The sequence below is a fragment of the Tigriopus californicus genome, chromosome 6 (assembly GCF_007210705.1).
Source record: "Tigriopus californicus strain San Diego chromosome 6, Tcal_SD_v2.1, whole genome shotgun sequence".
Lineage (NCBI taxonomy): Eukaryota > Metazoa > Arthropoda > Copepoda > Harpacticoida > Harpacticidae > Tigriopus > Tigriopus californicus.
This window is the reverse complement of record NC_081445.1, coordinates 14415964-14429949: the sequence shown is the minus strand read 5'-3', so window position 1 is coordinate 14429949 and position 13986 is coordinate 14415964. Positions and strand designations below refer to the sequence as shown.

Here is a 13986-nt window from a genome sequence, read left to right as displayed (position 1 = left end):
TTTTACTTATGCAATTTCTTTCCAGTGATCGTGGGTAATTGGTATACATATACCAACAATGGGCTTGAAAAACTCAACACATTTCAGTAAATATATATGCGTAATGGGACCTTTGATTAACAATTTATTGAAGACTGCTTGTACGAGAGAGAAAGAAAAAACAGGCCAAGCATGATGATGATGATGATGACCCAGTCAGTCATCCAAGGTAGAGGGGACCCCTGTTCATTTTTGAGGCATGATTGATGAGACAAGGAGAGAGAAGAATGCAAACTCTTTTTTTCTTCTCTTCCTTTCTCTCCCTTTCTCTCCTCTTTGGTTCTCCCTTGGGAGGAACTTGTATTTTCCTCGATTCACACAACTGCAAACTCCAGTCTTGATGATCAGAATGATAGGTTGTCTGGCTGTGGGTGACAAATATAAATGGCGTCTCTTAGCATGCAGATTCTCGAGGAACTTTGCTAATCAAAATTTCCATCCTTACATCCACCACCGAGTTCAAAAAGTCGGTTGTTGTTCGCTTTCTCTAAAAGGCCTTTCTCGATGGACCGGACAGCATTTTTTTGGCCCAAGGCCAAGTTCACTTGAGGAATGACCAATGAACACAGAGGGCCATGTGTCTGTCTACCCTTTGCTAAAGTTCACTACCACTAACCCAGAGGGGTAACAGGGGACAGCGAATGAGCCCAAGCAAACTATTTTAACGAGCCTACGAGGTAATTAGGTTGGCGGGTTCGAGGGAGACTGTCCTTAAAGTCTCGAGGATGGATTAACAGAGGGCTCACGGACTGTCGTAAGATCGTCTTTTGGGTGTCTCCTCCGTTCAATACATGAGATGCCATTGGAAGGAGGCTTTGGATGAATTTCAAATTTGGCAGTACACACTTCCAGTTTGACATTATTATTCAAGTGTCTCGAGTTCCGAGATGCAAAATAAGGCAAATGACCACATTTCCCAGACGGAAACGGACCAATTTAGAATCTAGATCTCAATGAAGTGGGTGCCAAGACTATTTTTTTTTGGTACTGCTTTGGCCATTGGATGACAAAGGCACAAAGAGCTAGTGTGAGAAGCGCTTCCATGAAGACCGCCAGCCTGATTGCCACGGGAAGAAAATATGGAAATACATGTTGAGCTAATTATCTCTTCCCAAGGAGGGAAACGACATTCTCTTTGTGAGTATTTTTTGTTCAAAGCATGTTCTGTGAATAGACAATGGGAGAGGAAATTGCCATTTTCCAACACAAGAGACGGCCAAGAAGCACGGAGGAGCTCTGCCAAGATCTTTTAAAGGCTACCTCCTACCACCACAGCTCCGCTACTAGTACACAGCACTACTTGAAGGAGACCTCTCCAGTTGAACAATTGCCAATCCCGCCCACGAAGCAGAGATCATGTTCTTACCTTGAGAAAGCCATCCACCATCATGTTGGGATCCAGAGGTTCCCCAGAGATCCTGGAAGCCTTCACCATGGGGTTGATGTTCTCATGCCAAAAGATCCGGTTGGCAGTGTAGATCTCGGGGATGTTGCAGAACAGGCGCTCCGTATCGATTTCCGAGAGGATCGAGTTGTTTTGCAGATTGCAGAGGCAGTTCAAAAAGAGCTGGAATGAAGCGTGAATGGGTGTGAGTGGAATGCCAATTGTCAATTCCCACCACCAGCACCACCACCACTACCACCCACGGGGACTTACATCTTGGATGACCTTCAGCGTCCTGATGTAGGCCACTTCGGTCTCGACCAACTCCCAGATGGCCGCTTGTTGGCTGCGAACCCGCTCGGAGAGTCCATTCGAATGCCGGACAATATCTGACCAGTCCTCTTCCAGGCTGTATAAGGCTGCACACACCACATGAGTACACAGTTATGGAATAAGTGAGAGAAAGCCGGTGATTAATGGTTGCCTGGTTGAGGGGGTATTAACAGTTTCTGCGTGGCTCGTTCGTTGCCCTTACCTTCTTCCACTTCGTCCTCAAATGCGAAACTGGCCTGATGGTGAAGCTTGGGGATGCCGATCTTTGAATAGTTGTCCAACTGGCTCACTAAGGCGCCCATTTTGGATTCCTACGAGGACACACAGAAGGAAAGGGGTGAAAGGTGAATTTATGGTCCACCAATCCCATTTCTCCGAGACACTACGTGATGCTCCTCACGAGCCATTATGGCCTTTACGCCAGGTAGACCGATAAATTCGGTTCCAAATTCAATTGCACTCCGCTCAAACTGCATTTAGCCATTCCAAGTTCTCTCGAAGGGAGCAGAATCTTCAAATCTTGGGATGGAACATACCTCGAATGGGTGGAGCATATTCTTTCCCCTTATTTCTGGCATTTTTAGAGCCTTGCATGGGGATAATTGCTCTCTGTTCGCCGACCTCGATACAACGAGTTTCATTAGAGGCTTTATAATAGCCTCCCTCCTCCAAATCCTGGTGCATTGGTTTGGCTCCTCTCCCCCCTCCTTCTCCCATTTGGTATTGCTTGTGGGTTAATATTTGGACATAAGACCAAACCAAAGCCAATTTAAAAGCCCACAAACGAAACCCCATTGTTTGTTCACGTGCAATCTGTTTCAAAAGGATCCCAACCAGAATCACGTCGGCCAGCCAAGCAAAGAAGGGGGGAAATAATATCCTGCCTGGCCTTCACTGGCAATCATTCCGCTCCTCGAGCCTTTGTCACGAGAGCGGTATCCGTTTTGGATTAGGACTTCTGGTTGCACTCTGCTTTGATTTACCTCCCATCGAGTACACTCACACTCACGGTGCCATATTAGTAGTGCCACCCAAGCGGTGGGCATTTGTTCTTGTTTTCGCTTTTGGTGCCTTTTCTTACCTTGGAAGAGCCTCCCCAAAGGCCGCTCCATCGATTGGCCGTCTTAGCGGCCTTGTTGGCCACGGCCGATCCCGCGGATTGTCCGCTATTGGGAGCGAGTGAAGTGGAGGCATTGGTGGTGCTGGAGACCCGAAGGGTGTTCGTGTCAAATGAGGCACTGATATTGAGGGCTGAAAGACTCTGCTGCGGATTGGAGGACCCCAATCCACCGAAGGAGGAACTCAAAAGCGAGGCTGTCTCCTCGGAGGATGAGGCCGAGTTGAACAGACGAGATTTGGAACGACCACTCTGCAACAACGGAAACGGTTGAGCCAGATGGATAAAACATTTTATACGGAGTCGCAGGCGAAAAAAAAACCATTGGCATAGATTTGTGGGACCTCCATGTCGGATGCACTGTACGTTCTGCACACACGGTACAATGACGAGGAAGGAGGAATGGATATTCGTGGGAAACTCGAGCCTCACTTTCGAAGGAATCCTAGGAAGCCAACCGCTAGCTCCAATTAGCCAAGAGTGCGCCGAAACTTGGCTTCCAGATTCTCCTTGTCGTCTTTCCTCACCTCATGGGAAACCCACTTGGAACAAGTGGACATGATCCTTCTTAATTCGCACCCCTCACTTCTAATGCTACATGAATGATTGTTGGAACTACTTACATTGCTGACGGCCGATGCTTTTCGACTGGGAGGAGCGGTCACGGAGATCCGCTCAGACGCACGAATCGGAGATTTGGAATCGTCTTTGGCTGAAACATGGAAAACAGCATGCATACATATACTATATTAGTCACCATGGTTGATTGAGCTGGTTGTTTTCTCGTTTAAAAAGTAGCTAAAGGCCCTTCTTTAGGCTTTTTATTCATTAGTTGTTTTGAAAAAGGAAAGAGATCAATATGAGCGATTCCTGTCTTCTTGATCATCTTGTAAATTATTCAAAATCCAAAAATTTTTTCTAACATTCCTTGCGGCTGCTGTTTTCGTATTCAGTGTGTCTCTTCTGTTTAGCAACCAACTCAGTGCTCAGCGAGTCACGTGCTATCTTTAAAAGTGGATGAATTCATTTTCCTCTTAGGTTCAGAACAGGAAACATGCGTAAGTAATCGTTGGCCAAAAAAGAGAAGTACACCTCTTGCGATCATCATTTTCCTGATGGCAAAGACCTTTAATATTGTTACTAATAATAAAATTCAACTTGGAGAAACAAGTGTTTTCTTGTCAACCATTTTGTTACGTAATACTAAAACCAATCGCCAATGGTTTTTAGAGCAAACCTCTGCTTGAAGGGCATATTTCTTCCCATCCTTTCGACCAGAAACAGGGTCGAAAGTCAAGGGAAACGAACAAGGATTACGAGACTTTCCGGTACAACGAAGCCCTTGACGTCAGACAGGACTTTGAAAAGACCTCAAATTCCCCAGGGAGGCGAGTAATTTTCCAGGATTTTTCTTGCCCGTCAAAAAAGACTTGAGCGGATCATACGTCTTTATCCCAAGGAACACACACACTCACACACTCATACTGTACATGGATGGCATCACCTCTGAGAAGACGTGATTAAAAAGACACGAGAAAAAAAAAACGTCCCTGGGTTAAAGGGCGGCAATTCTCTCATTTACTACGAACCACAGCGGCCCATTATCTTTGTCCGTTGGAGAGCAAATGCCGGGTTGGATTTATGGCTCGAGGAAGTATATAACTCACATTGATCAATGATATGAGACCCCCCCCCCTTTCAGTGGAACACTCGATGAAGTTTCCTTTTCTTCCCCTAAACCCAAAAAAGCGGTTCCCTACCGATTAGAGATGGGCCAGTTACATTTCTTTAAGAGTGAGCAGCACCACTACTTCCCAACGTACATGGAACCCGATTGTCCCCCGAACTCACCTCGAATGTTGATCACTTTACCTCCCAGCCAGGCAGTCTCTGTGGTCAAAAGAGGTAAGGGTGTAGTGGAATTATCTAGATAGACGTTAATCGAGTCCACATCTATGCCTCGACGCTCGCACACGGTGGCAATGGCTTCCCTGAAAACAAAAAGAGTAGGAGGTTGCATTATTGAACAACCGAGTGTTCCATAATCCAATGATCGCTGAAGAGCTCAAGAACTGAAGGAGATCCTCATTGGGTGGACGTGAGAGTTGAGGAGAGAGAAGGCAAGCAAGTAAGCAAGCAAGCAAGCAAGCAAGCAAGCACCTGCGTAAAGATATCTTTCTTGGGTGTGATTCCCATTGTGGAGCGGCTATTTGGCCTCCTCGAAACTGGCAAACCTGCTCCGATGGAAAGTCATTATTTTCCCCATGGGAGCTTCCCTGGGGCAAGGATTGAGCGCGAATCAACTGACAGGGCCTGAGGAAAAGTGCCAGAGGAACAAATTTAATGAGTGACGCCAGGAACCCTTTAAATCAAGTCGAGGCTTGGCGAGAGCACCTATCAGATTTGGAGTGGATTCTTAAGAGGCCCTTAGAGGAACGCGTTGCCAAAGTCTTGAGCTTTTCAAAAGATTTCCACCCGCCGGATAAGCCGCTTCGTGGGCTGTGGATCTGTCGCAGATCAGGTAGAGATCGATTCGAATTTGACAATGACAACTTTTTCTGATTGTTACTACTCGTCTCCATCGTGGAGAGTTGGGTTAATACAATGTAAGTGATGTGATGTGTGGATCACTACTTGGAATAAATCAAACTGATCGAACTTCCCGTTATCAAAATTGAACGAAGGCGAGAGAACAGGGTTTGCCTATTAGCAGCACACACCCAAACGACTTGAATTGCAAGCAACCCCAGAGCCACTTCTTTTCCGCCCAAACAAATAAGGGAACAATGTGTTCCGGGGATAAATCAAGATCATCTGACGCATTTATCGTGATCCATGCCCGCCATAACCAGACAGACAGGTAAAAAATAAGACGCGTCTGGTGGCGTTTTTGTCGTGCTTGGAGCCAACCCTGCTGTTGTTAAGTTCTGAACAATAAGATTAGATTTGAAAAAAAAAGAAAGAATGACTCAAAATCCTTGGGAACTCAGGTGAAGGAGCACTGAAGGCTTTATGCCTTTGCGAAAAAGCTGATTCATCATCGAGGGCTCTTATCACTCAAAGACCATCCTCCAGTACTGTGCGTGGGTCGAGGAAAAAGCAAGCTCTCCCACATTTCTCACCTTAGCGCCAATAGGCGCAATAGAGTGATTTATTTTTCTTCGTCTTGTTGTTAGACGAGGAGACGAAGAAGGTTAACGCATTGAAATATTGTCGAGTTTGGCCATTGTCGTCGATGAAGAAAGGCCATTTGGCCCTCCTAAAGAACACTCTTATTGTCCTTCGAGATTCAAAAGCGGCAGGAATTCAGAAGATTTAACAGGAATGTCGAGGATAAACTCTGGACCATTCTTTGACGTCAGGCCAAGACCTTCTGTCCTCGAGATTCCGAGAGACTCAGGCACATCTTCACACCAATCATTGTCTCCCTTTCCTCTTTCTTCTTTCCTCTTTCCTCTTTCCTCTTTTCTTCTATCTCTCATGTACAGAATACCTCCAAGAATTGCTCTTAACTTGATGAAATTGGATTGCTATTGAGACTAAGAAGGTGTCAATGCGTATTCGAAGGATGGGGGTGAATGCCAAGTTGGGGAAGAAGATTGGACAAGAAACTTGGAAGGGATCCCGACTTGGTCCACTTAGCTTATGCAAAAAAGCTTTGGACTCCTCTTCCAGCATCCAATTCCACGTGAGGTACTCGGATATTCTTCAAGTCAGGTCTTTCGCTCCAGGTAATATGCTTCGTCTATTGGTTGTTGAAGGGGAAAAAACATGGGAAAGCCAAAGTTTGGACGCCGAGTTTCTCGGACCCTTCGAAGTTTTAGTTTTGATCAGTTTTTGAAAACTTCAAGTGACTTGGGGGAAGTGTGCAAAGACATGAATCTCAAGATTGAATTAGGATGAACGGAAAATGTTTAATAAGTCGACAGACGGCGAGATGAATCGCTAAGCTTACCTGAGACAAGTGCCTCGAGTGGCCGGCATGAATTCCTCAGGCCCTCTCTCCCCATCGAAGCATTCGAAGCTGACGGTGAGAAATTCCGAGCTGGAAACCTGCAAAATGAATCCGACAGACCATCATACCACCTTCTAACCAAATAGTCTGACTGTATGTACGAGTATGTAGCTTAGGCAAAAGAACCCGTTGCCGTTTGTGGTTGAAAAAGAAACCTTTAATTGGCTAGCTTCGATCCACTGATGTTCTAGCAATGCTGTTCGTTACTTTTTGCTTGTGGTAGAATCATGGTGGCATACTTGATTTGAATTGAAACGCACTAATGATGAATAGGATCGAAGTGAGTTGCTTGTAAGACTATTCCACTTGAGCTGAGCTCGATTGTTTGATTTTACTTTTTTCTTCAATGGTTGAATTTGTAGCCGTAAATGACCAAATCAATGTTCATTTTCATGATTGACGAGGTTGGGTGAGCTCAGCTACATCTTCCGAAAGAAAAGTCAAATCAAGTTCCCACAACCTTATCTCCTGAAGGGTTAATATCCCTCAACCCAATTAAATCCATAGTGCAACTATCATGCTCATCTCGAAAACAAAGTGCTAATTTGTCGTGGTTCCAAGGGCCCGCATATGTGTGTGTGTGTGTGTGTGTGTGTGTGTGTGTGTGTGTGTGTGTGTGTGTGTGTGTGTGTGTGTGTGTGTGGTGTGTGTGTGTGTGTGTGTGTGTGTGTGTGTGTGGTGTGTGTGTGTGTGTGTGTGTGTGTGTGTGTGTGTGTGTGTGTTGTGTTGTGTGTGTGTGTGTGTGTGTGTGTGTGTGTGTGTGTGGTGGTGTGTGTGTGTGTGTGTGTGTGTGGTGTGTGTGTGGGGTGTGTGTGTGTGTGTGTGTGTGGTGTGTGTGTGTGTGTTGTGTGTGTGTGTGTGTGTGTGTGTTGTGTGTGTGTGTGGTGGTGTGGTGTGCTGTGTGTGTGTTGTGTGTGTGTGTGGTGTGTGTGTGTGTGTGTGTGTGTGTGTGTGTGTGTGTGTGTGTGGTGTGTGTGTGTGTGGGTGTGTGTGTGTGTGTGTTGTGTGTGTGTGTGTGTGTGTGTGTGTGTGTGTGTGTGTGTGTGTGTGTGTGTGTGTGTGTGTGTGTGGTGTGTGTGTGTGTGTGTGGTGTGTGTGTGTGTGTGTGTGTGTTGTGTGTGTGTGTGTGTGTGTGTGTGTGTGTGTGTGTGTGTTGTGTGTGTGTGTGTGTGTGTGTGTGTGGTGTGTGTTGTGTGTTGTGTGTGGTGTGTGTGTGTGTGTGTGTGTGTGTGTGTGTGTGTGTGTGTGTGTGTGTGTTTTCCAGGCTCGGTCAAGAACTTTTTTTGTGGGCTCAAGTTAGGAAGAAAACGAAAACTTTCCGTCCAAGGTGTGTGTGTTTCAAACAAAGTGAATATGAAAGTCCCCCCCCAGGATCTGTGTTGCAGTTGTCGTGCCTTACCTTGCCAGTGGTGGATAGCTTGCGTCTACGTTGGTAGCCGCTGCTTGGTGGGAGAGGCCTCCCCCGGCAATCACAACGTAAAGGCACAGTGAGCCGTCTTCGGCCAATTCGGTCTCCGACCGACAGTCCGCGTCCATGCTCATGTTGGACATTGGATTGAGCGCATCGATACTAGTAAGGCTCTTACTTCGACCCTGAAAGTAGACGAAAGTGGCATCTGGTGACCATGTTCGTTGTACTCTGGAGGCCAGCTTTGGGAACGTGCTAAGAGTTAAGTTTGTTATGGTAATTGAGTTGGTGAATGTTGATCTAATGCCATACCCCAAGTCGAGGCCTAACCGTCGATGGGAGGAATTAGGTTGTTTTGGGTTTTGGTACCTTGAGAGTTTGGGAGAGAGGAAAAGCAGCTTTCAGGTCTCTGCCTCATCAAGCAGGAAACTTTGCCAGTCTTAATCCTGGCCGGGTCTGGTCTGCGGATCTTAAATATTTGATGCTCAGGGACCACTTACAGTGCTCCTGAATCCTGTATCCTGCATTCTGCATGTAGAGGAGCTATGAACCAACAATCGGTCCTTTCATTGTTGTCCCTTAAACGTCCAGCCTTGTGGCACTTACCGAATGATTGCCATTGATCTTATTTTGCTTCATATTCACAGCTGGCACACCGAGGAACATGCCTAACGACCGTGGCCGAAATACTCCTCCTTTGAAAGAACTTGATAGGCCGTATTTACGTTTGGGTGCCGGGACTGGCACATGAGGGCACGAGATCTTTGTCCCCGGCTCCACCCACCTCGGCCTGTTTGAGGCCTTCATTCTTTTCCGTGGTGTCCGGCGAAGGGCTCGAGGTCCTGGTCGAGGACAAGGACGAGTTCCTCCGGGACTCACAACTGGACTTGCTCACATTCGATTGATGGGACGACTTCCGATGCATTCGGAAACTGTTCGACCGCGATCGGATCAGCTCTCCGAGGTCGAAACATGACAAAGATGAAGGGGATTGATGTGGTCCCGCTTCTCAGACAAACTGGTCCATACTGAGCACTTAGTTCGTTGCGAAAATGGAACACAAACTTCGCATCAGAAGACCACTTCCAATGCCATTCATCACGTGAAACTTTTGTGAGTATCTGCTACCCGAGGACAGAGGCAGATGAAGAAGGAAGGGCAAAAAAAACGGCACCTCTCGAATGACTTGTTAGCCACTGTTGAATGGATAGAAAGCGGATCATAATCCGGCCTAAGGCTCGCATTGTTCCAATATTTGGCAATTGGATCAACTTGTTCACTCACTGACTAATGATCGCCCCATGCACGCACGCACTCATGCACTCACACATACACTCACACACTATCAGTTTCTTAGTCCCATTCATAGTACCCTCGTCCAAGACAAAGATGGAAATAGAGATCGAGACCGAGACAGAAAAAGAACACCCGACGGAAGGTTCCGATCAACCGGGGGCATGAAATTGGGCACTTCCAAACACCTCCAACCACAGACAGATGTCGTGTCAATGGACCATCTTCCAGAGGCTCTGGAAGATCACTATTAATGCCATGTATCCACTATATCTACCACAACAAATGATCTCGTTCAGTGTGCACCGCCGCATGCGTCAGAGCAGCCACTCTCCGTCTGAACTTGAACAGACTGAAAAGGGCTCGCCGTATCCGAGCCAAGCAACCAAGCAAGCAAGCAAGCGGCCAACGCTCTTCAACGATCCCTTCATTCCTCTCTCTCTCTCGTTCTCTTTCTTTCTTTTTCTTCTTTCTCTTTCTTCTCTCTCTCTGTCTGTCTTTCTGTCCGCTTTTGCTCTTTTCTCGGCAATGGGCTCGCACCGATTGAAAGGCCCGTTCTTCCTTCCATTTCCGCCATTATCCACCGAGCATTCACGTTGAACGACTTTTCCCTGGGCCCTTGAAACTTGAAATAGATGCAAATATGCAGATACATCAATACAATGAAAAAGTGGGGTTTCTCCGACATAAACGGCTAAGATAAATGTAAAACAGGCCATTAAAAGTCGGTTCCTTTTGGTCCAGGAGAAGACGGTGTTTGGAGAGAGACGTATCGTCGTATTTCCGACTTTTGTGCGTACATTCAGGACGTAATTGATCGATGACCCGTCCTTTGAAGCCAGTTTCTCATCACTACTGGCCTGTACTTTGGGATTAGGGGATCTACGTATTCTGGCGTTATCAGTTTCGTGAAAGAATACTTTATCTTGTATTAAGTACCCACCAATAAAGGTGCCAATTGTGTCCCTCAAATCGTCTGAGTCTACATACAAAGGCCAGACTTGGTAGTTGGTAGGCACGATGTCCTTTGGATTGATAAAGGTGACATGCGTCTCCTGGTTTTGCAGGGAAATGCAAAACAAATAGAGAAGCCCCATTTGGGAACTGAAAATCAATAGCTTGGAAACAGGGGGAACACAAGCATGTGCTTTCCATCCTCCTCCATTTTCATGCTCTTCAACGCGACCTTTCTTGTACCAGGAAATGAACCAGTGGTGGTAGTAGTAGTAGTAGTAGTAGTAGTAGTAGTAGTAGTAGTAGTAGTAGTAGTAGTAGTAGTGAGTAGTAGTAGTAGTAGTAGTAGTAGTAGTATAGTAGTAGTAGTGAGTAGTGAGTATAGTAGTAGTAGTAGTAGTAGTAGTTAGTAGTAGTAAGTAGTAGTAGTAGTAGTAGTAAGTAGTAGTAGTAGTAGTGTAGTAGTAGTAGTAGTAGTATAGTAGTAGTAGTAGTAGTAGTAGTAGTAGTAGTAGTAGTAGTAGTAGTAGTAGTAGTAGTATAGTAGTAGTAGTAGTAAGTAGTAGTAGTAGTAAGTCAGTCATCAGCGGGATCAAGCCGTGGCCTCACTCAAGGCTCTGATTCCCGTTTTCAGAGTACCACTCCTTACGAGCTAAATCGGCTGAGTGCTTGGGCATGAACGTCAGAACGAGGTTCCTAGGGTAGCCCAGAAATAGCGGGAAATAAACAAGAACTAATGTATCAAGGTATGAAGATCGAGAGGCTCCAAATGTGTGTTGAGGCATTTTTTTCCATTTCCGTGGACCATCTGGGCATTCTTGCCACCACCTCGTCAAGGGTCCAGAAGACGTCCAAAGGCCAGAGCGATGAAGCCGATAAGTTAACGAGGATAAAGGCCGTGAGTTTTTTCCAGAGTTTGCTGGGTAATGAGATGATCAAGTCACGTCAAGAGTTGCTGAGGTCGCTATGAGAGATGACATAATGAACGAGATAGCATTCAGTTTCGGTTTTGGAGGTCACCAATTCATGAGCAAGGACATGGGATTCCATAATGACTCAATAATGGCCTGGATTTGAAACGCGAGGAAGGAAAGAACAAAATGTCCTTGGATTAACTGATGCCTTGGAGGAAAATCAGGGCTTAGTTAGACATGATGAGAAACCAGCTTCATTTCCTTCTCATAATCTTTGGTTTCAACAAGTTCAAGTTACTTTCTGTTATCTGCACTAAAACAGTTGACAGTTTAAAAGTAAGCTCCTCTTTATCGCAAACCAAAGGGTTAAAAACAAAGACCTGTGCGATCAAAACAGACCAATGGAACCATACAATACTTTTGTTATTGATTAGCTTGTGTTCGTTTGCATTACAGCGACTGTTAGAATGACAATTTCAATCCGGTTTGTTTTTTAATCTCAATGGACTCCAAGTCCTTTAAAAAGGCTGTGCATAAGGCTTCTGATCACAATTTCACGTCCATATAATTCAGACGTAAAGGCGAAATCAGTTTCGAAGAACAAAGAAACATTAAATTGATTCCATTTTTTTAAAAATATTTTGGACATTGAATAAAAAAAGGAGATGAAGACATCCCAATTTTTGAGAGGTCACCAGAACTTTTGAGGCCTAATAGCTCTTTCTTCAGGCAATGAATTATTAATTAAGGGAGGTTTTCAATTAACGAAGTATTTGATCAAAGGCCACAATTTTACTCATTAACGCACACAAAATATACTTTGAGGATTGAAAAAGTAGTTTTTGGACTTATTTTTGCTATTTCAAAGTTTTTACAATCTGATGATTGTATTTTGGTATTGATAATTAGGCTAGTGACCTCCCCTCCCCCTAAAAAACCGCGATACGTCATTAAGTTGCTTAAAAACCCATTTACAACTATAGGAACATGTTCTTTAAAATAAAAAAAGAATGGTCCCCGCAATCAAGGCCAAATTCCAAAGCAGAGGAATAAAGCTAGTGCGATGGAATACTTGAGATAATCTCGTCAAAATATTTTGTATAAATCTAACACATGCCATGATTTCAAGGACCCGAAATATCCAGGTTCCAAGATGGCGAAATCTATGACATTTATTGAAGTTATAGGGGTTAAACTGTTTTCACCCATTGTCTGTTTAGCCACAATCCAAAAGTAGTATGAAGTCAGTAAGGTGAGTGTGTTGGGTTGTTATTCGCCATTTTGACGACAATCGCACTGCACTCACCTTGGCCAACGAGAATTGATATTGGCGTCAAAAAAGGCGTCAAGGGGCAGAGACCAAGTTGGGCCGACCGGATTGGTCTGAATCATCGCCGAGGGAAACAGGAGCAAGCGTCATTATTAAGTACCATGCCTTACTCGCAATTAACTGGGTTCTATATTTTAGGCACTACGCTCGCCTCAGGAGCCGTCAAGCCCAGAGGCCTCGGGTTCAAAATCTAATTAGGACCCACCCATATCCCGAGACACGGATCAATATTGCTCTTACCGTGATTGTCACTTCTTGTGGCGCGTATAATAGGCTTTTCTTCCGCTTCAATTTGTTGCCTCGTCTCACAGGGGTTGTTGATTGGAAGCTCTGTTGAAACGAGAAAGAATGCGAGCTGGGCTCTAACGCAACAACGAGAAAGACCGTCCTTTGTTATCTCTCATGTCACCCTGAAGAGAGCTCCGTCCATTCAACTTGGGGTGAGATGTCGAGTCATGGGCGAAATGACCAAGATGGTTGTGGATTGCTCACTTCCTAGGTCCTCGTCAAGATCCTCGTCCTCCTCATCATCCTCGTCCTCGTCGGACAGATTATCGATATTGGCCGGCAAGGACACGGCATTGGAGGATTGAAGAGCTAAAACTGGGAAGAGTCAAAGAGGATGCATTTCTCAGTCGTACCACGATTCATCGTCAGCATTTAGTGATGTTTGATAAGACAAACGGACGTTTTGTCAAAAGCGGGATTTTTTGGGTGGCATGTTACTGCCAAGTACGACAAATGATTTGGGTCCTAGATTTTTAAGGCATTAAAAAAGTGACAGAAAAATATCATTGCGGCGAATACATACTACATTTATAGTCATAATTCTTCACACACACATTTGGCCAATGTCAGTCTGGATTGAAGATTGATTAAAAGATTCTACACATTTTTTCTTTTGCAAGGGATCTATTAATTGAAATTTTATAAAGTTTCCAAACGTTTCTTTAAAGTTCAAACCTTGATCGTTGATTCGAAAAGCATATACGTATGCAGCACGACATTTCATATGTTTTTTAAGTGATAAATCTTAACTATCACATCCTCCCCAAAAATTATTATTACGAACCAAAAGCGAGCGACAACATCTTATAGTATTTTAGCGAGTGGTTACCTCTGAAATAGTCCAATATCAATCAAGTCGTACGTGTCAATGGAAGGCACGACAAGAATTGTTGCGTGCTCCTTTAGCTATG

General features: G+C 45.0%; 1 protein-coding gene across 10 annotated transcripts in view; it reads right to left on the bottom strand.

The window, feature by feature from the left end:
* LOC131882102 (pleckstrin homology domain-containing family G member 5-like) overlaps positions 1-13986 on the bottom strand; it is a 96495-nt gene that overhangs the window by 10831 nt on the left and 71678 nt on the right. For all 10 annotated transcript variants that reach the window (XM_059229149.1, XM_059229154.1, XM_059229153.1 and 7 more), the window contains 7 exons: positions 6829-6926; positions 4725-4864; positions 3497-3585; positions 2838-3125; positions 1959-2067; positions 1697-1842; positions 1406-1606 (listed from right to left, as the gene is read on the bottom strand). In XM_059229149.1, the coding sequence (XP_059085132.1) occupies positions 1406-1606; positions 1697-1842; positions 1959-2067; positions 2838-3125; positions 3497-3585; positions 4725-4864; positions 6829-6926 (1071 nt within the window). The remainder of the gene's footprint in view (positions 1-1405; positions 1607-1696; positions 1843-1958; positions 2068-2837; positions 3126-3496; positions 3586-4724; positions 4865-6828; positions 6927-13986) is intronic.